Below are 26,722 nucleotides of genomic sequence, written 5' to 3'. Positions count from 1 at the left end.
GAACTGTGAGTCTACATGCATAGGGTTAACAAATACTACTGAATTGGCTAAACATTCATAAATTGACCTTTAATAGACACCAGAGACCAAAGGTCAACATCTTTCAAGGAGGAACACAGTGATGTATGTCATAAATTACATTTTCAAGCTTTTCCTTAAGTGAATAATTCATTATTAAATAACGTTCTCTTCTTAGTATTTACCTTTCCTCGTAGGTGGGTTGAAGACGCTGAGCGGTCTTGGTTGTGAAGTTTGCGCCAAATAATTAATACCTGTCTGATAAAGACAAATAACACTATACAGTTGTGCGTGCTGAAAATAACAATAATAATGATGATGATGATACACATTATTCGCAGGCATGAACATATATTTGTAACAAGTTGTATTAAGCAATAGAGGATATGTTATGTAAACCGACCACAGGTCGTGGCCCTCATCAATAGTAGCCACATCCACCATGGCGGTCTCTGGCCGTCAAGGTCTGATTACAATGGCAGGTGAGACAATGTCGTCATCGCCTGTATCTGTATACAGGAGGAGAATGGATCTTCAGAGCCTCCGGGGATGGGTGGGTGTGTATGAGTATGTGAAAGATGAAGCTTGGTATTAGTGCATGAGTCTATACCTGTGCATGTGTTTGACTTTGTTGTGTGCATGTGAATTATGGGGAGTGCTACGCTACGAACCAAAGTTTAATTCCCACTCAGCCTTAAATAAATACCTGGTGTGGTGTATAAACATCTCCTGGGAAGACAAATGCCACTAACCCCCTCGTAGATTGTACCGACCTTCACAAGTGCTCGCTAACAGCACTTGCCCCTAAGTATATTAAGGCTAAATGGGAGATATTTGTCTTTGGTGTGCCATGGTCTAGCTCTCTCTTCTCTCTCCCATGTGTGCCTGCTCTCACCCTCTCTACATTTAACCTTAATCCCTGATTTCCATCATTCAAAGCGTTTGAGACGTTATATAAATGGTGATTGTTTTTGTTGTGAGAGGTCAGCCTTCAGGATCTTCAAGCATACTCCTGATGTTGCATGAATCTTTACGATGGCTCTTCACATGGCCAGTGACATTGGCAGATGACCCTTTGATCATGACGAATGGCATTCGCAGATCAACATTAGGTGCACATATGATAGCCAGCAGGTTAAAAACGTTAAGCCGAATGACGAACAAACGGACCGGAATTAAGTATTCCATTATTCATTCAGAATGCAAAAGACAAGCATAAAAGTCGACATTAATGAGGCAAACAAAGCACGAGTGTACATTTCTATAAATATTGATTAACGTGTGGAGAAGGCAGAGATTATGTGTCGCAGAGATGATGTGTCACAGAGCCCTCGTTAAGCCTCGGCTCGAGTGGTCTGGAGCAGACACAAAGGTGACAAGCACATGGCGGTTGGTGGGGGGGTGAAGAGGTGGAGCTGACACTCAGTTATCCCGATTTAAACAACTGGTTTCTTCCGAAGGGAAATCTCAGACTTGTGAAATGTGAGTGTTGCTTGTGGGGCCGTGTGCACTGATGGTAAGCTAACGACATGTTGATTTATTTGAAGCAGTAATTTGGCGTCCTTCACTTATCGTGGATCTGTCCCAGGAACACCGCATGGACCAGTGCAATTGCTGTGAATCACGGCAGCTCCCCGTAATTCTCAAGATAAGATTAATTAATTACAAAACAGAATTACTGAAATATAATTAGCAAGCTGGGGATTTTTTTTTCTCCCCACAATAAACTTCAAATATTAGCATGGTCAACGTGTAACTTTTATCGTGCTGTTGTCGCTAATTGGATGACTCTGACACTGGGAATAATGTACAGTGTGTGGCTTGCAGTGTAAGTTATTGGGCATTTAACAACAACTCAAATAGCTGAGAAAATGTGGCCATCCCAACTCTTTGACTTTGTGGTCTGAATGTTTTTGTCTTGATTTTGTTGTTTCTGTGCTCACGCACCAGGCAACTGGCACAATGGAATCATCCCCCCGTGTAACACATAAAATCGCCACATTCAGTTACTTTGAGCTGGTGGTCTGGATAATTGCAATGCACTCCTTTGTGTTTTGCTAAACCTATTTCTTTCCAGCCCGCAGTAATGTTTCTGTTGTGATGGGTTTTCTCATTATTTACAGATTTGAAACCAGGGCAACGTTAAAGTGAAGACTGGGCCCGGTGGCTGCCCTGTTTATGAGAAGTGAATTGTTTGGCCGACACGTTGAGGTACTCACCACACACGATGTCTGTTCCTCCTCTGCGTGCAAGATAAGAGGAACGTTAATGTTGACATCAAACACGACATCGGGCTTTCACGGTACTCAATACCAAAACCTGCCACTCAAAGGTTCACTAAAAAAAATACAGTATATTGGAGCTTGGTTGAGTCAACGTAAACTGAAGAAGATCGCTTTTGTTGCGATCGAAACGTCGTGGGTTTTTTCCTTTTAATTTAGATTTGTGTTTTCTATCTACGTGACTTTACCGAAAGAACCAAGAATATTAATTCCTGCAGTCACGAAAGTTTTGAGTCTACATTGATACCGTACGTAGTTTAGAGCTGCTAGAGAATAACGTGTAACGCAAGTGGGAAATTCATCCTAATTCAACATGCACAAATATATTCTGTCGCAATGAAACATTGGCCACAAAAATTCTTCACTGATAGAAAATGTGCAATCGGCTATTTGTGAGTATTGAAGATACGTGTGGAGAAAACTGCTGATGTGTAAATGTATCGCTGGAATGCAATGGCGCAGTGCCCCTGGGTTTTACTGAGATCTTTCCTAGGCATTATTTTCTGCAACAGGCCTCATTGACAGCAAATGTCTCCTCGTAAAATCAGCCACGCCAACGCGGAACAATTACAGTTGTTACCAATTTCGTATTTAAAAGGCAGAAGTTGCCTGTTGAAACATATATATAAATCCCATAGATACCTTTTCAGAGGCCAAAACATGTAGTGTAATCTCCATCAAGTGCGTAAACATTTAGTGATTAGAGGTGGTTCCAATTCACACCTGGAAGGTAAACATTTTTACTGAAATTGTATACAGCAATTGATTTAATCAGAGAACTGAACAAAGTAAAAATACATCATTGTACAGAGTTTAAAAATATATATTATTCCAAGTAAACATGCAATTACGACTAATTATGTGTTTTCACTGTGGCGTATAATACATACAACTAAATGCTGTAATGTTCAACACATCGCCTGTGTGTGTATATGTGTGTCCTCTCGCCTCACGTCACCTGGGGATGACTGATCACTCAGTAGAATGAGAGAGGCTGGCGTGGGTCTGCGGCGTCTGATCTAGGATTGAAAACAAAACATTGATAGAAACATAGAACATCGCGCTGTGCTATTTGGCTACATTTTAGAGCACAGACAACATTCGAGATGCGTCCGCGGATGATTTTTTTGAATATACAGTACTGTATATTTTATGGATTCTAAAAATAGTTGTCCTTTTAGCGGCTGCGAAGCAAGATAATCTGGAACACACGCTCAATTTGTAGCCCCTTGCTAAACTCGACCTCAATTCCCTGCCAGCCCAGGTAGAGACTCTACGTCAACAAGGTTGTTGCGTGCTCAATCTCGGTCGCCACTTCAATTCACAGCATCTTTCACCAACTTTCTTTGACACATATTCTTAGGTTTTTTTGGTAAAAAAAACTTTACCGAAAACACCTAAGAATCCTTGCAGTCACGAAAGCTTCAAATCTAGAATTTCTTTGACACTAACAAAATTCGATGACAGTGATGTGCGAATTATCCTGTGGATGATTGCACGGTAGATGGGAGTTGCATTTTTTTCACAGCATAATTACAGTTTCTTGTTTCATGCAATGTTCTGTTAAAGAGGACATAAACATGTTTAATGTGTCGTTATATTGACCCCTATGCAGTATATCAGTTGTGCCGGCATGTGATTATTACCACATTACTGTTTGTTAAATAGATGTCATATGTTGCAATGATGACTCGTTACCTTGGGACAGATAGAATTAGGTAATGCGGGGTGGACAGCAATGATGACAATTACAGTTGAAGTCACTGGATTATAATTTTACGGCTTAATGTTATCTTCCAGTCTATAAGGGAGAGAGCGGCAGTGCGCAGATGCACTGCTTTAGCAGATTCACATCCAACAGCCACTCGGCTCCTGAAGTCAAAAGTTGAATTACTGTGTGCGCAGGCATTAGTGCAGGAATTCACATTCTTGTTCGACCTTCACAGTGACATTCTTATATCCCGTAAATTTGCCAACGCGCATTGGCACACTCTCAAGGACAGATGTGCGCACGTCAGAATTCGAGCTGCTCTTTACGAGTTGCACCCCGCTGAAGATCAGATTAAGGGGGCATGGCAGGAGCCCACAAGTGAACAGAATAAGGCGTGTCCATTTATACTTGACTCATCCTTGTAGGCTCCCCAGGGTCTAAAGTCAAGCGTGGGCTTGTGTGTGGCTCATCGGACAGGAGTCTGTGCCGATTGGTGCTGTGACCACTGACTCGGAGCGACGGAGATGCAGCATGAGCACTACATGAGGCAACGTTACAGGCGCAGACACGGTGTCTGGTTATACAACAGCACGGGGGGGAGGGGGTGGCACGTTTCGATCTGGCCAATTAAGTACCGTGGCTCTTCGTCTGCAATCCCAAATTGGAAGTAAATAGCGATGGCCGCAGTCAGCCGGGACATGAAGAAATTTGAAAACTCCAAAAACACAAAGTGTGCTGAGATCGAATGACACCACCGCCTACGACCTCAACTGATCTTTAGAAACGGTGTCGGAACACGCGCGCTGTTCGTGGTTTTCATACCTGTTCGCTCGAGGCGGGATCCAGGTACGTCTGGAACGAAGGCATTTCAAACTGAATCTTCTTGGGGCTCTTCGGATCATTCTCTGCACCGTCGGCGTCTATCGATTTGCCATCCATAGTGGCGCTGGGATCAGTCATCGCTCTCGCAACTGAACAATGGGAAAATCGGCAGTAGCTGAAAAAAGATGAATGGGAGCAAACAAAACAAGGCAGAGCGACCTTAAGGTGATCTACAACCGCGAGCAATAGGGCTCCTTTACATCCACCAGATGCACAATAGTGAATGTGAAACCTTTATTGACGTTGTTTAAAGCTTGACATTTCAGCGGGGGAATAATGTCAAGTTTATAATTCCGATATTACAGTAATCGAGACAACATTCCCAGAATACCAATGCTATGCTCAGAGAAATCAAATGAATTTCCACCTAAATAATCTCATTTAAGTAGTTGGCGATATCAATTCCACTTGAGAATTAATGCCTCTAATATTTGTCTTTCACATTCAAAATAAACCTACGACTAAAATCGCCCGGTAAACGCCCGATCTTGTCAGATTGCAGTAGCTAAGCAGTGTTGAGCCTGCATAGTGCTTGGGCATGTGATCTTCATGTACGAGGTTGTTATTGGCAGCAGAGTGCAGTGCAGCAAGATACATTGTTGTGCTGTACTTTTACATTCCTACAGTCCATGCTCCTAACCTTCACAAATCCACACCGAAAATCAGCGCCAAGCACGGTCCAATAACTCATTGGGGCGGCCCGCATCCAGCAGGAGATGACAACATGACGGGCGAGTTGCCGGGCTCAGGGTCGCGGTGTAATTGGCCTACATTGCCAAGGAAATGGTGCGGGTGTGGTGGAGGCCACCAGCTTCGTTATGCCACGCGGGTTCCGGAAAAAGAGGGGAATTGCTTGCAGCACTTGCCCCCGTGGTGCCGAATGCTTATTGTATTCAGTTATCTATTTACTTCGTTTTTTAAGTAAATGGCTGAACCTTTGGCAAGCCAGTGGCGTAATGCAAGTAGAAATGTAGGCGTAATAGGTTCTCATTGAAAAGAAATTCAAATTTTACGTAATTGTTATTGCATGCAATGTTTAGATTTTCTCAGATTATGCGGCATACATTAAAACACAAACACACAAAGCTATGCATTACATTCAATTATGAGTAACATTTATTTTAAATTAACCGATTTATAATCAAATTATAAATACGCAAATAAATGAGAAAATTCATTTCCGCGATGCAACGTCTTCCAAATATGTGGTAAATCATAGGTGCAGCAGTTATCGTGATTTGGTCAACTGAATTCCATGTTAGACCCTGACGCGCACGTAGCAAGCAATTATGCATGCCTCTGAGGGACCCTGATCCTCCTGCTAAGCCGCTTCATCTACGGGAGATGGAGGATGCCACAGAGTCTCACACGCGCACACACTTTAGTCCGTGGCACGCTGGGGGTTTAATTCCCCACAGCAATGACAGAGGCAGAATAGCAATTTCCCAGCGCAGTTTGCCAGAAAGAGGCTCTGCACATCCTACATCTTGATGCAGGATGTGCGACATGCAGGAAGTGCCCCCGGCTCTCCTACAAACCCCTTGCTGGGCTGGCGTTCAGAACTAGGGCAGAGGAGCCCTCTGCTGCTCCTGCATGTCGACGGCAATTATCATGCATCACGGCTTCCAACGCGAAGTCCCTCCACTCTCCGTCTCTCAAATGCAACCCCGGAACACAGCTCCGCTGTCAGCGGAAAGCAAGGTTCAGTTTGCGTTTGGTCAAAAACGACCCATTAAACTACCAGCTTGGGTTAGCTTATTTGAAGATAGGTGTTGTTAAAATGGTTCTGAATAGATGTCAAAATACGTTGACTGTCATGTAAAAACCATGAGGTACTGATGTGTGGAAGTGGGTAGCACACTCGACTTGCAATCCGGAGGTCACCAGTTCGACGATCTCCCGGCATGGCAGTTGAAATAAAGGAAACGTTTCTGAAATCCCCCCACCCCCATTCCCACCTCTGTCCACCTTTTAAAAAATCCCTGTCGAATACTAACTATAATCACCCAGGAAAGTCTGTCCTTAACTCCCGTGACATCACTCCAAATTGACCAACCCCCCTCATTAATATTCATGAGCAGGTGACGTCCTCCAAATGGACCCCCCCACCCCTCATTAATAATCATGAGCGGGTGACGTCACTCAATATGGAATACTCCCCCACTCATTAATAATCATGCGCAAGTGACGTCACTCCACATCGAACAGCCCCCTCAATAATAATCATGAGCAGATGACGTCCTCAAAAATGGACACCCCCTCCCCATTATTATCTCCTATAATGAGCCAAGAATGTCTGTGTGCAACGCTTGTGACGTCACTTCACGTCGACCATGCCCCCTCATTAATAATCATGAACAGATTACGTCTTCAACATGGATCCCCCCCTCATTAATAATCATGAGCAGGTGGCGTCACTCCACATGGAGCACCTTCCCCCCCTCATTAATATTAATGAGCAGGTGACGTCACTCCACATCGAACAGCCCCCCTCATTAATAATCATATTACAAAGTGACGTCACTCCACATGGGGGGCCGATGCGCCTCCTCCCCCCTCCTCGGCGTCAACTTACAACCCTCACTACAAAGGCAGAACCCTCACGTCACGCTATTGAGACATCAAAGTAAAAAGGACGTCGTGATGAACAAGGGATTATAACCTTAAAATGAAATCAGTCTGTGTCACCGCGCCCTTACAAATAGCACACGCATTGATGCAATGAATATCACGTCGCGCTCTGCTTTTCGCTTGCAAATTTCAGATTGACTGCAATACACCCGTCCTTGGAGAGGCAAAAGGCTCGTCTTAAATAATTAATGTCGACTGGACTGGCCAACGACATTTAAACATTCTCTTGCTTACAGTCCAACATGTTTAGACGTCGGCAGGACCCGGGTGAATGGGATATTTAATTATTAATTATTCCAAGTTCAACGGTAAATGCAGAAGGCCACGTGGGTGCTCGAGTGGCGTAATTCCTTGCCGAGGCCACATAACTGCTCCGAGACCTTGGCAGCGTTGCCCTGCAGTGCGATCCCTGGCAACGAGCAGAGATTCTTTTTAGCCGGAGCAGCCCGGAACGCTGTTCGGATAATTATTTTGGCATGCCACATCCATCTCGCCTTCTTTTGTAATCAATATATTGACAACAATAGTGAATCCATGCATCGAAGTTTAATAGCCTGTTCGTATAGGACTAGAGGGTACAATAATACTGTATATGATTATTATGTTCTAGCCATATGGCTCTGCTGCCCGCTCACAATCGTAATGTTTTAAGTGTAATCCTGGCTGAGGGCTAACTCGGACTATGACAATATACTGGCCCCTGCCATCGGAATGAGACATTTACACCACTGGCTCAGGACATGGGCGCCGCATTAATTTTCATTCAGCTTTTTGGCTTCGGATAAGTTTACCTTGTACTCTCGTGGTAGTGCCTTATGTCGACGTATGGTGCGAAAGAAGTTCAACGTACATACATAATGTCTACTGTAAGCAAGCCTAAGCAGCGTTCCAGAAAATATCGAGTGCGGAATAAAGCCCTGGCAATGAGATATTGATATCTCCTTCCCAGTACATCACCGTTACGGGTTGGCCACACACGCTCGGCTGGACCATCAGTGGGGGTGCGCGGGGTGGTCTGGCTGCCCATGGAGAAAGCCTCGGCGCCCAATGGTCAGACTAAAGTTGTGTTTTGCTATGACATGTGACACGTTGTGGGTATTCCGAGTGCATCGAGGTGACAGACGCGGCCGCTGCGGGAGGTCGTCGAGGCTCAACGTGGTTGTGAAATAGAAACAAAACGACGTCCTACAAATATATCGCAAACAAAACGACGTTCTACAAATATATCGCTAACAAAATGACGCCCTTAGCTCATTAGTTGAGAGCAAAATAAACGTAAAATTTTCCGATATTTTTTAATATAAACTCGTCACATTACTATTAACACCACATTGATGATATGTATGACCTAAAATACATAACAACTGATCAACTATAATTTAATCGTCAATTACAAAAGCGCAGGTGAAAATATGAAAGTATGTGCAGCTATACTCACGTAAGCGGGGGAGAGAGAGAGACCCAACGCGACAAGCAGCTGTGGGCTTACGCACTCCGTGATTTTACCGAGATTACGTTTTTTGAGGTTTTAATCTGTATTGGGATTATCAGAGGTAAACCTGCTTCATACAAAACACGAATCTTTTCAAATTTTACAAGGATCTCAGCGCACTCACGCACGCGCGTTCATGTCCATACATCCATCTGCGGCCCCACTCACAATGGGGCCGCAGGACATGAACCAAAATCTGCAGTCGGGCCATTTTAGGAACCGCACACAAGACGGCATAATGCTCTACCCGTCTCCTTGTGTCTACAAACAACGCCAACAATAACCAAATGAGGATGGGTACCTCTCTTGGCAGAGGGGTCGGGTTGATTCAAGCAGCAGCTGCAGGAATTAGAGTCGTTCTCATAAGCCGCTCCCTTGCAGAGGTGCGGGTGGCGATGCCCGCCCGTTGTGACAGAACATCGCATGCAGCAGCAGCAGCCGCCAATTCCCAGCGGTGGACGAAGCCTTCGCAGCTCTCCCTTCCCGCGGGTCTCACGCCGCCTCCGCTCAGCCCCTTCAATGCAGGGCGCGCAAAGCGGCGCGCGAGGAAAATGAGAGGGGGTGGGTCCTGACCACCTCCCCACTCTTCCCTCTCAACCCCCGGCCGAGATTTCCTCCCGTTCCCTCCGCCACGCACATACACACGCTCATCTCCGTCATGAGAGGGGGGGTGGGGGCTTGTCTTTTATATTTATTTTTTGTTACTGCCACTTATTAAATTATGCATTCAGGGGCCACCGTTATGGTTTCGACTGGATGTGTGTGATGACGTAGGGCAGGAGGAGGAGGTGTGCACGCCACAACCCATGCACCGCATGCCCGTGGAGGGAGAACGCCGTGCAATCAATAATTAAAGGTTTGCCTCCTCTTCCTCCTCTCCCTCTGCAAATAACGGACATCGTCCTGTAACAGTACACGCTGGGCCATCAAACTCAAGGTTTAAAAAAAAAGAAATCGCGATTGTTTTTTCAAATGCCGCATGCTGAAAGCCAAGACCATTTATACGTTTGCTGGATAATTGCATTTGAATGAGCACAATTAAAATTGTTATTTTGAAATTAAACCACGGAAAGATATTTGAAACAAATGTAATTGTACGTGAAAATCAGATCCTCTGCAGGTGATAGCGAGGTGCATTGCAGGACCGTGGTAGGTTGCAGCAGCTTCAAGAGGCTTTCATCCAGCAGTGGATTGATCATGGCCGATGATGATAATTTCTGTTTAGAGTTTTAATTGCCATGCAAGCCAGCTGGAGGCTGTATTGTGACCAAAGAGAGAACAACGGACGTCAAAACGCGCATGGTGAACACACGTTCCATCAGTGGAGCTCTCTACACCCAATGCAGCGTTATCTTCAGTCACCCTCATCAGCGCGAGCACATAATCCCACTTTGCTCTGCTGACAATCAAACGGAGCATGAACACTGACAATGCAGAAAAAACGGCATCGTGCTTGTTTCTTAGTGCACTCGTTCACAAATGCAAAGCACAATTCCCCTGCACGTAAGGAACGCGAGCTCAGCAGCACACGCGCGCTGGCACGACAGGCACCGGCTACCCACACGAACCCACGGCCAGAAGAGACTCCATTAAAAAGGGGCAATTAATTGGGCGGTTTAATGACTCATGCCGCCGATTTGGCCAGACCACGCACCGCAGTTTCTACCCTTTTGAAAGCGACGTGATATCTCGGGCAGATACAAGCCAAGGTGCAAAGGGCAGCCTGCAATGTAATTGCTTGTGGCGACTGCGTGAACCGTCTTGCCGCACCGGCTGAGTCAGGGTGGATGAGTCACGGGTCAAAGTGGATGTTGGGTTCTCCCCCTATGGCCAACATGATGCTGCTGTCGTCCTCAGTGCCGAAAGGTTTATGCTTCTGAACTGGTGACCTACACCCCTCTAACCCCAATGCCCATCCGGCCCAGGTTAATCTCTGAAGGACCCAATCTCGTTTAAATCTTGCACAGCTTTTGCAAGGAGATCAAACAAGCTGCTTACCTCATGTCTTATATCACTTCCTGCAAATTCTTCATTAGCCAGTTTATTTAAAGAACCGGTCAAACCAAAGTCAAATCGCATTGTAATATTTGTTTTGCTTTATCTCTTTCTATTTTTCTTCATCGCCGTGGCTATATATTTTCTCACAATTTTTTTAACCACTGCACCACCGCTCCGTCCGCATTTGTCGAAACTAAGAAAATGTGCATTGATCTTCATGGAGAGCAAGGCTATTGAAGTTATCTTCTGAAGGACTATAAAACATTTCCTGGCATGCTTTACACGTTACCCTTGAAACGACCGTAAAACACAAAGTAAAATCGCACGTGTCGTCGTGTAGGTGCAGCGCTATTGTTGTTTTCATGTCTATGCAGCAACACACTTTTGAGGTCACAGGAATCCGGAGGCATTTAAAACAATGTTACTGAAAACAATCTGCGGATGGCCGAGTGGTTATATTTGTAATTTCCTGCACGAGCACAAAACCAAATTGATAATTGTACACTATTATTTCCAAACTCAAATTTCCGTTATTTATGACACGAATTTAGTTAAGCAATAGATATTCCCAAAACATTTACATCCAATTCACGAGTTACGTTGTCATCACTATTCTGAAGGAGGAACATTGCCTAGAACATTAATTGCATTTATAGCCTCATGACTATCTGCAACACAAGACTGGTAAATATGGATTGTGCAACTCACAAGTAAAATGTTCGCAGCATGATTATTCCACAAAATGAATAAATGTAGCAAATTAATCCTAACGGCGTGGCATAGTGGTTAATGCCCTGTGCTATGAAATCTAGTGACCTGAATTCAATTCCCAGCCATAGCAAACATGAGTGGCGAGTGATATATAAACTGGCACTAGACAACAACCTTTACCAAGCCACACTGACCAGGGTGGAGAATTTGGTCAGTGTAGCGTGGGGCTGACCTTCATCAATCAGTGTATTGACAAAAGGCGAATTCTTGATTTTAATATAAGGAGGCAGGGCAAGAGTACAGTATACAAAGGTAACAAGTTGATACTGCTCGTTAGGAAAGACAAAACCTTGGGTTGATATAACACACATGCTTAGCCAGACAGGAATTGCACATTTAGCCGATGTCCAAATCAACCTAAATGTACCTGGATCTAATGAGATCTCTTAAGCTCAGGAGGGTTGGGCCAGGTTGGTAATCAGATTGGAGACTGTCAGGGAATAACAGGTGAGTTGGCGTAGGTCTGGGCTGCAAGGTGGCTAGGAGATGGCAATATGTACAGAGATGGTTTCCTGAATGTGTGTTATTGTTTGGGTCCACAGTGTCCTCCACCAGCATCTTAGTGGAATTGATCAAACTTCCACATGCAGGAGCTTGCTGTAAGTTTGGAGACTCGTCGTTGCTTTGTTGGATAAACACGGGGCTTGAATACGATTATAATCGTATAATTATTATTCGCAGTGCCAGACTCGGACACATGACGTGCTAAATCTCGCTACCCAGTCTGTAAATACTATTAAGAACTTGTTTACCCTTCGCCCTTCTATACAGCTGTAGTGTAATAGCGCCGGCTGGTGGACAGCAGCGGCAACTGTGGTGGACAGACAGCGCACACGCCGGTGAGGGCGTGCACGGGGTGTCGGCAGAGGGAGGAACTAGGGCAAGGTTCACAGAGGACCCCGTCTGGAGGTCCCTGGAACCTTCTGGGAGGTTCGAGAAGGGAGGCGCGGTCAGGGCGGAGCCAGGCTACGCTGGTAGCATAAAAGAGCCGAGAGCGGGGGGCTCAGGGCTGCCGGTTCTGGGAATGGAGTCGTCTCGTTGTTGCTGTTATCTCGTCGTCGTCGCTGTCGTCGTTAAACGTCTCCGCTAGATATTGCGCTCGGAAGGAAAGTGGTTGGCTATCTCAGTCGGCGCCGTCAGTGTTAGACGGCCAGTGTTGTGTACAGGCTGGGCTGAGCTACTGTGGAGATTGTTCGGACGAGACCGTCAAAGTTGTTAATAAAGAAAGTGCCTCCTAGAAACTCTGTCTCTGAATCGTTGGCACTACACAACCAACCCACAGCATGTGTGACCGATAAGCTTACCTTGTCAATTTTCTTATACAGTATGCTTGTCTCACACACTGAACAGTATCCCCACTAAAGTATTGAGTTAGACACCAATGGTTACAACATAATTACCAGCCCGGTAATATTCCACATAGATCTCATGGAACATTTCCTGTTGTATGTTGAACTTCTCTCGCACCGTACGTAGCCAACCGTGCTCATCGAAGGTGCGGGGGAAGGACAAACTAAACACAAAAAACTGTTCTAAAGAAATTCGTTTCCAATCTAGATTTAAAAGTGCACAGTCCGAGTGTGTCAGTGAGGGCAAGACCTAATTCTTTCTATTTTTTCTTGTGGTAAAGAGATATGCAAATCAATATGCAGCTATGGTTTCTTACTCGATTACAACGAAAGGCGACACGTGAGCTACGCAGGATACTGCGATTATCCTCGCCCGGCGTGTCTGTTGTGCTCAGAATACGGATCCCGTCTAGATCACACTCGTGAGTTACAATGATGACACGAGTGAATTTTTAAAAGGAGGAACAGCATGCAACACATTTCTGATTACGATACACGCCAATGCGAACGTCTTCAGCTGAAAACGATCACGAATACACACGAATGAACGATTACGTGTGCTGCTCACTGTGCCGCAACGTCGCATGTATTGCGGCCCTCGCTGGCGACGCCACGGCGCGTGACCGCACGCAGAGTGGCGATCCAGACACCCGGCCTTGTTTGGTATGCAAACTCCTTTGTTGTTGTGTTTACGAATCAACTTGCAAAAAAAATGCGTGCACAAAAACCTTCCAAGCCATAAAATATCGATTTATTTTTTTATGAATTTTCAAAACATTCAATACTAGATAAGTCGATCTTTGGCAATAAACTGAATAAGTACGCTGTTGCTTTCTGCCTGCGTGTGTAATTTGGTGTTTGGAAATGTGCGTTTCATTAAATATTTAAGTGTCTTGGTGGGCCCTGACCGTCAATGAGTGTTGTTGTTTATGGCGATGCTTGTCGTAGACCAATTCACACGAGGAATAAAAGGCAGGGATGTGTGGCTTTCGGTATCGGCAAAAAATATGCAAATTTTCCGATTTCGAAACGAAACCGTAGGAGAGAGTGGCGTCACACCTCCCAGCGCAGCGCAATTATTCAGAGTTCAACGCAGAAAACACGGACACCGGCATTCACTCTGGCACAGAGCCACCCAGCACCTCCCAGGAGGTGTAGAAATCACACGCGGAAAGCGCAGCGCATTGTGCATTTACATACAGATGAAGGTGGCAAAAAAGTGCACAAGGCATTTTCAACTAACCTTAAATAAATGGAATATTAAACACTTTGAAGAAAAACATGTACGGTTAAGTGTGCGTTGTGCATAGCAGTTCTGTCGCATCCCAACGCCCATATATTTCCAAAGAATATGCATGTCACTTATTGCACTGGAGTTAAAATTCGCCATCGTATACACCATATGGGCGCCATGGTGGCAAGATACGAACTACCTCGCCAGGTATATAGAAGGTCGTGGGATCGACCCCGACCCTGACGTCTGTATATTTGAAGTTTGCATATTCTCCCCGTGGATTTTTCGCCGGGTCCTCTGGTTTTTCTCTCCACATTTAAAAACATGCGTTCAGAGTATTTGGCTGTTATAAATTTCCACATAAGCCACTTCGTTGAGTTATCATTTGTAGCCAGGCCACTTCTGAAAAAGAGCTATGTAGCTCAGTGGGCTTAACTGGTAAAATAAAACAAGTTGAATAGTTTAATCTCTGCCGCTATACTCAAGAAAAAAATACATCCCCTTATAAACTCTCAGTGTGACAACAAGACTTAAATACATATTGATCTTAAATCACGAAAACACGTCCAATACCGACGTTTATAAAGGTTTGGCTTCTCTCTCCATCTCACACTCATTTATTTAATATATTATACTCTTTGGGTCTTTCGGTAAAGCCACGTAGATAGAATAAAAAAAATTCAATAACGATATATTTTTCACCTGATGACGATTGCTTGTGTTGCGACCGAAACGTCGTGATATTGTTATTATTTGTAGTATTTGTTCTATCTACGTGGCTTTACCGAAAGACCCAAAGAATAGAATTCCTGCAGTCACGAAAGCTTTAAGTCAAGATTGTATAAACATTTGTACATTCAAATTTCCATATGTTGCACGCGGACTTAACGCGTAACGTGGACGGTGCTCACAGCCCCCATGAGCACGCACACCTTGCATAAAAAGATAGAATTCAAAAGATGAACAAAAACAATTCTGCTATTGTTCAAATAATTGCACGTTTTGTGTTTGCATCAGCTGCGATTCCAAGCATTCATGTAAACTCTGAGCAGCATGTGCAGCAATTTCAAGGGAGAGATGCTATTGATATATTCATGATTAGCTTCCTTGCAAGAGGAGTCGTCACGTGCATAAAAACAAAAACTCTACGATCGCAATTCGTTCCGAGTTTCAATAAATATATATTAACACAATAAGAAACCAGTTTTCACTTTGAGTGATGCACTCAGGAAAAAGTTATTATATTTAAGTATTAATTGCATAAAAAGTTGTATTGGCACATTGCTTGCAGGAAGAGTGGATTTAATTCTGAAAACCGGCAGGGCACTGCAGGATACGAGCACACAATTGCTTCGCTCTCCGATGGATATTCGCGTCGTTACCCCGTGTTGTCCAAACACCACGGAGACACATCGAAGGGCTATACAGCAAAGAAACTGCGAAGAGCTGCGCAGTGAAATGCTGTCGCTTCTTCCAATCCCACCACGATGGCCGATCCCGCAGAGCAATCGCCGCTCACTCCCGTATGATCCAGACCCTCACTCGACCGCCCCATGTGCTTCGAGATACTCGACGTATTTGTTTGTAGGGGTGTCAGGGGAAGGATTCCCACCAATAGGCGGGTTAGTGGGAGGGGTGATCGAGGAGATATAAGGAGAGAACGGGCGGGAAGAAGGGGCCTTTGGCGGGAACGAGATTGGGACGGCTGGGGACAGGTGTGAATGGAAGAAAAGGATTAAAAGACGAAACCCCCGCAATCTTGTGTCGGCTCTCCTTAACATGTTCAACGTGCACACTGCAACGTGTGCCTGCCCCAGCCCAGAGCCATCAGCTGTCAGACGCACCAAGGCCTCGCTTGAGATCCCGTCGTGTTTTTTTTCACAGTGCGGTGAGCATTCCCCGCTCTCACGCACTTTGCTTGCAGGTGGAAGATTGGGAAAACGCAGAGCCAGGGCGTTTATCGCCTTCCTTCAAATACCACCCACCACGGAGGGCAGACGAGGACACAAGCAGAAATGGATATCCCATGTGTTTCGGGTCATACCGCGTTTTGCTTGGCATGTTGTCCAACGATTTGCTCCATGTGGTGGGAGATTTTTCAGGAACTAAAGCTTCCAGTAAGTGGAGCAGAGAATTTTACAGTACAGCCGTGAAAACATACGCAGTAGTTCACAGCCCACTGAAGTCCTAATCCTCTTGCAGCTCTGCTTCTGGTAGTGGTCAGGCAGGAGCACTCGTGCCCAGGAGTTCTGCGAGGGTATGGGATGATCATCACGACTCGAGCTCCTCGGGGAGAGAAGCTGAGAACTCGGCACCGGTGAGGAAGGGAAGCATGTTGTCCAGTACCTCCTTGCGCACCTCCTGCAGCATTGAGTCCTTCATCTGCACGACAAATTGTGCACAGGGCGTCACGAGACCACACTCACTGCATTCTCCGATAAGAGCCACTTAAGCTTGACTTGGTGAGCTGAATGTGTACGAGAATATCGGCCTCACGATGCACATCACCCAATTCCCTCCCACCCACCCCTCCGTCTTCCTCGTGAAACCTATTCAATTAAACACAACTTCACGGGAGTGACTTATTTTCTGATGTACAATAATGCTCGCACACACGCAGCAAGGCCGACGCACAAAAAAAATCGATACGGCGACTTTCCCGCAGAAACACCAAACGCACAACGAGCACGCAGTGCAAATGCGTAGGAGGCACGCATGGTGCACGGAATATTATTATTCATATTATTATGTTCGTTATATTCAGTCCCTCCAGAAAAACGCGGAGTTTTTTGGTGATTGTTGCGGGCAAAAATCGTTGATTATGCGGCACGTTTTCTTAAAAAACGCGATGGAATATGCGGGATATTTATGCAATTTTATGCGATTAAATTGCGGGAACTTGCAAAAATTGCGGGAACTTGCAAAAATTGCGGGAACTTGCAAAAACTGCGGTTTGATGAAAAAGAGAAAAAAAAGTGATTCCCCCAACACCCTATTCACTAGGCTACTACTTTAATGTAAAGAGTCATTTCTTATTACTTCCTATGATAAGCAAGCATACTACATCACAGAAAGTGCTGGGAATATTTAAGTTCTCATCTTGTTTTATTTCAGACCTTAACAAACAGATGGCTCAAACTTACAAAACATTGAGTCGAACAAGTTCTGTAGCTTTACAAAATGAATATGCTACAACTTCTGTAAAAATGAATAAATAAAATATTAAAAAATAAAATGTGTGCTTCCTGTTTTACAGAGGTAGCTATACAAAACAGACATCTTCTGTTAAAATAAGTGTTTTCAGTGCACAGTAACGTAAGCAATACAGTAACAGTACAGTCTTACAGTAATATAAATTTACATACTACTAACAAAAAAGTGCAATCTTACAACTGTAAAGTTGCATAAACTCTTCATCATGGTTTCATTGGCATCGCGGGGTTTGCAGCTTTTCAATGATGTCGCGTAATGAGTGACGTCACGTCATAACGTTCCCATGGCAACAGGGGAAATGGCTGCGCTTGTGTGAAGTAAACGCAACATTTTTCAACTTTCTCCTAAGATATATGTGACTTTTTGCAACGAAAATGCGGGGATTATGAAATCATGCAAGCCCGCAGATTTTGCGCGCGGAAATCTGCAATTTATGCGGCGAAAGTGCGGCGTATTTGAAAAAACGCGCCCCCGCATAAATATGCGGACTTTGGCTGATTTTGCGTGGAATATTGCGATCGCATAATCGCGTTTTTCTGGAGGGACTGTATATTATTAATATTATTACGTACGAGGCAGACGCCACGCCACAAAATAAAACACCACACACTTATTTGTGCCGGGAAAGCTTACAAGAATGCACCAACGTCAGATGCACACTGTACGTATGAACAGCTCGGCAAATTGATTCCGGCGCCCAACATAAACACGAGTGACCGTGCACGGAGCAGCATGAGGGTGACCAGCCGTCTCCGCACGACGCCTGACAGCGGCAGGGGGAGGAGGGAGAGTGGCGGAAAAAGAGCCGCACGACATTGGCCGAGGTCTTTTTCCACGGTGTCAACGTCACCTTACGTAACCTCCGCATTCAAATGACCCCGACCTTGACCACCCACTCAGCCGACGCCAGTCCCTCTATTTGTCACAGACCAGTAATTGGAGTCGGCATAGGTGATGTGTGTCATCAACGCCTACCGGACGACATATACCATCATGATGGTGGAAATCCTGAAACTTGCCTAGGTTTCCTCCTGGGTAAACTGCCCCGGACCCGGTTTAAGTTATGTGGACACAAAAAAGACAAAGACAAATATCCCCCCTATAGCCTTAGCAGACTGTAGGGGCAAGTGCTGTTAGCGAGCATCGAAAAGGCTGGCACGGCACACGAGTGGGTGGGTGGCCAACACCACGCCCGGCCGCCTTTGTTTCCCTAGTGGCGATGTTTATACATTGCACCAAGGTACTCTTGTGAGGTTGAGCCGACCTAGGGGAAGCCCAGAACCAGTTCAGATAATCGTCACTGGTGTTGGCCGTGAGCAGGAATCGAACCCGAGTCGCCGGGTTCGTCACGCAGCTCGCTAACCGCTACACTGTCGCTCCCCACACACTCACACACACACAATCACACAGACACACACACACACACAGACACACACACAGACACATACTCACTCACGCACACACAATCACTCACGCACACACAACAACAACAACAACAACCGCCATTTGCCACTAAGTGGCGGTGACGTCACCACGACGCTTGTGCCAGGCCATGTGCACCCTGAGGCCACGTGAAGTGTCGAACGCCCGCTGGCAGGAGGTCACGGGGCAGACCCAGGTGCCACGGGTCGACTGACCGAGATGACCGAGATGACTGGCTGATGCACCACCTGTGCCCCCTACTTTTCCAACTTGCTGTGCTTTAGCCACCCGGCGCTCCGCTCGTTGTTGTGAGCGTCGCTCCTCCGCCCTCCGTTGTTGTTGGAGGGCGACTGCCTCCAACTGCCCAGTAGCGTCCTTCACGAGCCTCCTCCACTGAGGCCGATCTTGACACCGCTGGTACCAGTCATCGGCAAGTCCACTCAGCTCCACGTCCTCCTGTACCACATCACTCCATCTCTTCTCTAGCCCGTGCCGCGCCCGTTTAGCCCCCTCGATCCGGCCGAACAAAAGCTGTTTAGGCATGCGGTGGCTGGGCATGCGGGCTACATGACCCAGCCAACGCAGCCTTGCCTGCCGGAGGAGCTCACTGATGGGACTTTGCCCAGATCTTTCAAGGACTTGTGAGCTCCTCACACAATCCAGCCTTGTTAAACCCAGGATGGATCGTAGGCAGGCCAGCCTAAATGTTTCCAACCGGCGAAGATGTTCCACTAGGGGGGTCCACGTTTCGCAAGCGTAGAGAAGGGAGGGAATGACCGTGGCCGAGAAGACCTGAAGCTTCGTGCGGAGCGACAGACCAGGTAGCTTCCACACAGCGTTACGCAACCGATGAAAAGATATTGCCGCTCGACTGATTCGGAGTGAGACCTCTGCTGATAAACTGGAGCCGGTCATAAGCACACTGCCCAGGTATGGGAAACTCTCCACTCTCTCCACAACTGCCCCATCACCGATTGAGAGTTGTGGGGGTGGAGTGCCCGATGGTACAAAATACCCAGGCAGGTGCTTAGTTTTGGTGGGGCTGATGGTAAGGCCCCACCTCTTAGTGGCACGCTCCAGTCTCAGCAGCAGCGTCTCCAACTCCTCTTCTGAATGAGCAGCTATTACCAAATCATCGGCATACATAACGTGGTTGACCAATAGGGAGCCATCCCTTGATCGCACCCGGGCGTCGATCAGCCTCCCATTATATCTGTACCAAATGGTAATTCCCCCGGTACAGCTATTGAAGGCTTCACGAACTATGCAGTCGAAATAGATGTTAAATAATGTGGGAGCCAGAGGACATCCCTGTCGCACCCCAAGGTGTACAGGGAAAGGCTCCGACTCCCGGCCACGTAGTTTTACCCGGGCCCGCTCACCATCATGAAGGTCCTTAATGATCGTGAGCAGAGGGTCAGGGACTCCGAAAGCACGAAGAACAACCCAGAGCCCAGTCCTACTGATGGTATCATAGGCCTTGACCAGGTCAATAAAGCAGAGATGTAGGTCTTTTTGGAATTCCCTACACCTCTGCTGTAGCAGACGGACAGAAAATATGGCATCTGTGCAGGACCGCCCTTTCCTGAAACCGCATTGGGGCTCCGCAAGCCTCTCCTCAGCGTGCCTAGCAAGGCGATGTTGAATAATCCTTGCCAGGACCTTACCCGGCACACTGAGGAGTGAGATGCCCCTGTAGTTGTTACAGTCGGTACGGTCCCCCTTCTTAAAGAGGGGGACGCACACACACTACACACACTCACACACACACACAGACACACACACAGACACAGACACACACTCACTCACGCACACACACTACACACACTCACACACGTACCAGTGCTGGGATACGCGAGCAACGATACCGTGTCAATGTGGTACGGTTGCCCCTGTCGTTCCCAGCATGACCACTCACCATCTTTAGTAGGTACAGGAGCTCTCCGTGACTCACGGCCGCCTCATCTCGTGAGCTGCCGGATGATCGTCGGCTCGCCGGAGACTCCGGCCTCCTCTCCCGGCACGCCGCGTCGTGTCGCTGCGCGTCGCCTCGCGGCCCGTGCGGCCGGTATGTCGGCACTTCGCTCGCGGCGGTCGAGCGCTGGCGGTGCCGTCCCCATTGCGGCCACGCATCCGCTTCAGGGGTTGGCGAGAGGCGATTCTCCACGTGCTCCGCGCTGGGCTCTGCGGGGGACGATGCGCCGGGCCCAGACCGCGTGGCGGGTGGTGCGACCCTCGCGGCCACGTGGGGACGTGGGCTGCCCATGTCTCCGCTGCACTCCCATCGTAGCTCCTGCTGTCCCTCGGCCTCCAAAATTTCAAGCTTAAGACTGGCCTGCTCTTGCAGTAGCTCCGATACCTGTAATGATAAACAACAGGTGGAAAGGTGTCATCACCAGCATTATCATCACCACATCACCACCACTGCCACCACTCTCCTAACACAGTCAATCACCAGCACCATATCACACTGGTTTAACTTTTATATGTTGCCGTTTTTCCAATGGTTTCATGATTAACAATTTGATTGGAACATTAAAATGTGTATAATGACCATTTCTCAAAGTAAACGAATTTTACCACCATAAAAGAAAGATCTAGCTAGGGGTTTGGTGGCTTCCATTTAACGCACCCCTCATTTAAATCCACACACAAATTACTTTGTAAAGCTGAGTGCAATAATTGAGACCATCTTCATTCCCACACTTATTTCAGACGCGAATATAAATCGGTGCAGCTCATGAAGAGAGAAGACTCTTGTCAAGCGACTGCTTGCACCGCCTCATCCAATTAGCTCGTCCTGCCATCGGGAAGTTTTTAAAATATCCACCTCAGCTTCCCTGACATCACCCCTCCAGTCATGCCATGAGTCACCCCCATCCTTTCTCTCCCAGCAGTGATTCCATGATTCTAGAAGCAATTATTTTCTGCCTCCTCTGTACTTGTTTCTATTGTTTCTCATCATTCTGTGTCATGCTGACGACCACGCAACAAAGCAGAAGTTAATACACTAAAATCAATTCTTACACTGGATGCATTCGTCAAATCATAGGCATAAACATCTATTATGATTTATAGAAGTTATTAATCAAATTATGCCTGTAAATATTACAGTTCATCAAATGTGGTGAATAAACGTGTCCAAGTGCTCCCATTATCGTGCCAAACTCGTTGGGCAACCAGGAGGGTCTGAAGTGAAACCCACACCGAGCTAAGATTGGAATCTCTTCTTGGGCAGGGTGGGTCAGTGATGCTCGCACCTCACAACAACAAGGCCATGGGTTCAATTCCTGACTCAGGCGCCTTTCTGCAGAGGATTGGTATGATCTCCCCATGTTCTGCATGCGTTTCCTCTGGGTTCTTGAGTTTCCTCCCAAAGCTAAAAACACATCAATGTAAACTAGTGTCGGCCAATCACCAAATGCTGAAAATATTCCTGCAAATTACTCAATTAGGTAAATACACAGAGCAACATCATCCCCTCCTGCAAAATCTTGGCTGGATCCTCCTGAAAAAAAAGTATTTAGACTCAGCGAGGCGTTCTTGAGTAAACTGGCACATTCTCTTATTAAAACCACCAAACAGGGATTTGTAGGTCATGGAGCCACATGTCCAATTCTGCTCCAGATTTTAAACATCCAACTGAAATGCACGCACAGGATGTGTCATACACATTTGGTTTGGGTACCGTTTGTCGCAACTCATTCCGCCACTCAAATTGCTACAAATATTCGTTTACGAATGGCACTCCCAATAAAACCCGGCACGTACACATATTCCATCGAGGCAGGAGCGTGCAAACAACGAACGCGCAAGTCACCACAAAAGAACAGGGTTCAAGATTTGGTTTTCCAGGCGCACTCAATTCCCACAGCCGATTCGTTTCACCGCGGCATCCATTCCTGCTGTTCCATCGGCTAATCTGCGGCCTCAACGACACCGCACACCGTGGGCCACAGACTTGATCGGATTGCAGGGTTCACGTGGACGTGGCTCCAGGGACCCCGCTACCTGCGTTGATCGTAGGCCGAGGAGGAAAACAACATTCACCTGCTGCTCTCAACCAAAGCAGCGTTCACAATCCACGGGTCACAGGCATGGTCTTAACGGTGAAGCAAACACCGTCACAGGGCTCCAGGAACGGAGGTGAAAGCAAGTGCCGAGTGAGAGAATAACGTTGCGAGGTTGAGTGTCTGTCAAGTCCCCAAATGGGGAATGTCCATCCGCTGGCAAAACTCGATAACCGTCTTCTGAGTGCCGAGTGCTGTCCCGAAGGCAGCGTACATGCATCCACTTGGGTTATGTTTTCCACATCATATAAACTGTGTCTTGTGATTCCAAAGTCAAATAAATGTTGAGTATTTTAACACTTCATTTCACTTTTAGCTCCTATTTAACTCGAGGATGCTACCACCACAGTGTAATGGTCAGCACACTAGACTTACAATCCACATGTCGCTGGTTCCATTTGACCTCCCGGCCAGGCAGCTAATATAATGAGGAAATTCCATTGAATTCTCCTGCCTCTGTGTGTGCACCCAGCAGTGTGAAACAACAGTCCATCTGCAGGTCGCGTGTGGTGGAGTAAAGTGTGGGTACGCCCACCTGAAACTATCCAGTATTGTTTTCTAGATTGAAAACTCATTTCTTTAGAACTGATTTTTGCGTTTAGTTTTTTGTCCTTCCCCGCACCTCCGATTAGCGCAGTTGGCTATGTACTGTGCGAAAAAAGAAAAGAATACAGATGTACATAACAGCGCTTCCAAATGGTAGTCTGGCTAGCGTGCAAGAGGAGGCCGAAATACTGTCTATAGCTCCCTCTGGTGGAGGCAGCGGAGTGACCAAGCAATTGCAGGGCTGCACCTTTACCTTTCACTTGCTTTTAACACAACTCTCGCATTTATGGCTGTACTCTGTACCTAGGAGATGAACACAATTTTTACAACAGCATTGGCGTGAGATTAATAGTTCACTACATGATTCTGTGTACTCAAAGTACAAATATGATACGTTCCATTTCTTACACTTGTTGCATGGCTTTGTGACGGAGAGATTCGTTTTAAAAGCAATTCGATAAATGAGCAACGGCTTGGTGGAGAGATCAGAACCATGTGTGGTTATCAAAACCATCTGTTTATCCATCTTGGCATTTCATACATACGATCCATGTGACAATTATGTTATATATTTTTTTATCTTAAATCACGAAAACACGTCCAATACCGACGTTTATAAAGGTGTGGCTTCTATCTCCATCTCACACTCATTTATTTAATATGTATCTGTATTATACTCTTTGGGTCTTTCGGTAAAGTCACGTCGATAGAAAAACAATAGATCACGACGTTTCGCTCGCAACACAGGCAATCGTATTCAGGTGAGAGAGCGAAAGCTCCTGAAACTCGGTCTTGTGTAGGCCTGAGATGAGAGTCCCCTCAGGGTGAGAGGGCAGGGCTAGAGATGGTCTCCCTGGTGCTGTGGAAGTGGCTATTGTATTGTGAGAGATTAGCATGGCAATGATGCTTCAGGGGCAGATCGAATCCAGACATCCAGCCTGTCAACAGAAAGACATCCAACCTAGTGATGCAATTCAGAGAGTCAGCTAACATCGGCAGGAAGGATGGAAACATCACAGTAGGTTAAGACTTTACCGGGTTAATCACGTCCTTCCAATGATTGCTCAATTTGTACCCATCTTCTCGGTTGAAGTTGTGTCTGTGTTTATATATCTGGATGGCTTCATAAACAAAGCTGTGTTGATAGCCAGTGGGTTTGCATAGTACCTTCGTCTTGGAAAAATCTATTTCATGTGAGCCCACAGCGTTAAAACAATGATCAGCCACGGCCGAGGTATTGGTCCTACCATGTTTCAGATCTGCCTTGTGTTCACGAACACAGTCCGAGACATGTCGCTTAGTTTCCCCAATGTAACTACTTCCGCAGACACAGTTTAGTTTGTAGACGCCGGGGTATTGCATGTCAGGGATCACATCCTTCACAGATGGGATCAGATCACGAATGTTATATACTGTGTTAAATCGAACCTGGATCTTGTGTTTGTTCATGATTTTGGAAATATTTTGGTAACCCCTGCTATGTATGGCAAGGTGATGGTTTTGATTGGGTCCTCAGATGGTTCTCTCCCCGAGGTTGGGGTGACAGCTTTGCGGATTTTGCGGTCTGAATATCCATTCATCTTGAGAGCTTGGTGTACGTGCTCGAGTTCACTGGCTAGGTGGTGCTGGTCGGAGATGCAACGGGCCCTATGGTGTAGGGTTTTGATGAGGGAATTCTTCTGGGCTAGATGGTGGTGGGAGTCAGGTTTTTGATAGGCAACCGTGTGGGTGGCTTTTCTGTAGACAGAGTGTCCCAATGAGCCATCTGGTCTCTTTTCGATTAAAACATCCAGGCATGGTAACTTGCCTTCCTCTTCCACTTCCATGGTGAACAACCACTTGATGTGAACAGCCAACGGATCAGCTGCAGTAGGAGCCCTATCTACACAGATTTCTGGATTTTGCACAATTCGGATGAGCCCTGTGTGGGGTGAATGCCATCAAAATCCACCAATCTAAACCTCCACCCTCACTCGTGGGGAAATCGAGTCATTCTGCATGACTTCGCATAGACGTGTCGCGAGGCTAATGGGATTGAATACAAATCGCACCGAGCAATAACAAAAAAACAAGTACACGACACTTATTAGTCATTCAATTAGCAGTAATTGCCGCATTGATACGCGGTAATCGAGGCAGGAGTATGGATCGTCTCTGGGGCTCGTGCCGACGCTGGGGCCACGGCCCGGGGTCAGGGGTTAGAGTGGCTCTTAAGACGCGGCACTCACCATGTGCTGCAGAAACGGACTCTTGGGGGATTTCGTGCTCCTCTCTGTGGCCGCCGCTCCCCATGTGGGCTCCGCCTGAGAGCAAGAGAGAGATTTACCACGGTGGCTAACGAGGTGGAAGAGAGCGAGGTTAGAGTTGTTTTGGAATGCTGAACTTAATAATGAAGAACATTTTAATCAATTCGTACTACCTGTTACGACATGGATTGAAAACAGACACAAACGATGACACTGAGAGACAGACAGAGGACCATGCGCAAGTTAAATACAATCAGTCTCATTGAACAAAAGCAATGTGGGATCGGGTGGGACACATCACTAGAAGCGACAATGGCCAATGGTTTAGCATAATGACGTAATGGCAGCGAAGGGATGGAATGCATCTGAGAGGACGTACATCAAGGAGATGGAGCATTTGTGCAGGTGCTAGGTGGGTTATTATATCACAGGAGTGTGAGATATGACAACGGCTTGTTGAGGCCTTCATCCAGCTGTGGATGGATCATGACTGATGATGCTAAAGGTGATTACGCATCTCTCACTTTGCAGTGACTGTCCGGGAATAATCTCAACCAACTCGGGCTGTTTGGTTTTGTTAACAATGCATTCTGCAAATGCGATGTAACGTTTTGAAATTAACACAAATGTGCCTGTGCGCCTCCAAAGCTGCCAGTACATTGCTCCCAGTGAAGCCCTTAAATAGAACGCATTTGCGAACTGTCGCCCTTGATCATGAATGTCGCCGTGCGATCGCACACAGCTCCAGTTCGCCCGGGGCGGGTTCGCCTGCTCTGGGGAACGCGAGCGGTCGCTGTGAACGCGCTTTTCTCATCGCCACCACCACCAAGGCTGCCCGACCTGGGGAGGACCATTAG

At 46.5% G+C, this 26,722-nt stretch overlaps 1 protein-coding gene across 2 annotated transcripts in view; it reads right to left on the bottom strand.

The window, feature by feature from the left end:
* Positions 1-13,863: 13,863 nt before the first annotated feature.
* Positions 13,864-26,722, bottom strand: part of LOC144729035 (uncharacterized) — a 55,997-nt gene continuing 43,138 nt past the window's right edge. For both annotated transcript variants that reach the window (XM_078608866.1, XM_078608867.1), the window contains exons 16-18: positions 25,848-25,922; positions 20,922-21,362; positions 13,864-16,750 (exon numbers count right to left, since the gene is read on the bottom strand). In XM_078608866.1, the coding sequence (XP_078464992.1) occupies positions 16,640-16,750; positions 20,922-21,362; positions 25,848-25,922 (627 nt within the window). In that variant the 3' untranslated portion in view covers positions 13,864-16,639. The remainder of the gene's footprint in view (positions 16,751-20,921; positions 21,363-25,847; positions 25,923-26,722) is intronic.

Source organism: Lampetra planeri, chromosome 31 (genome assembly GCF_965212315.1).
Source record: "Lampetra planeri chromosome 31, kcLamPlan1.2.h2, whole genome shotgun sequence".
Lineage (NCBI taxonomy): Eukaryota > Metazoa > Chordata > Hyperoartia > Petromyzontiformes > Petromyzontidae > Lampetra > Lampetra planeri.
Note: the sequence above shows the minus strand (reverse complement) of the source record. Positions and strands in the feature narration are given on the sequence as shown.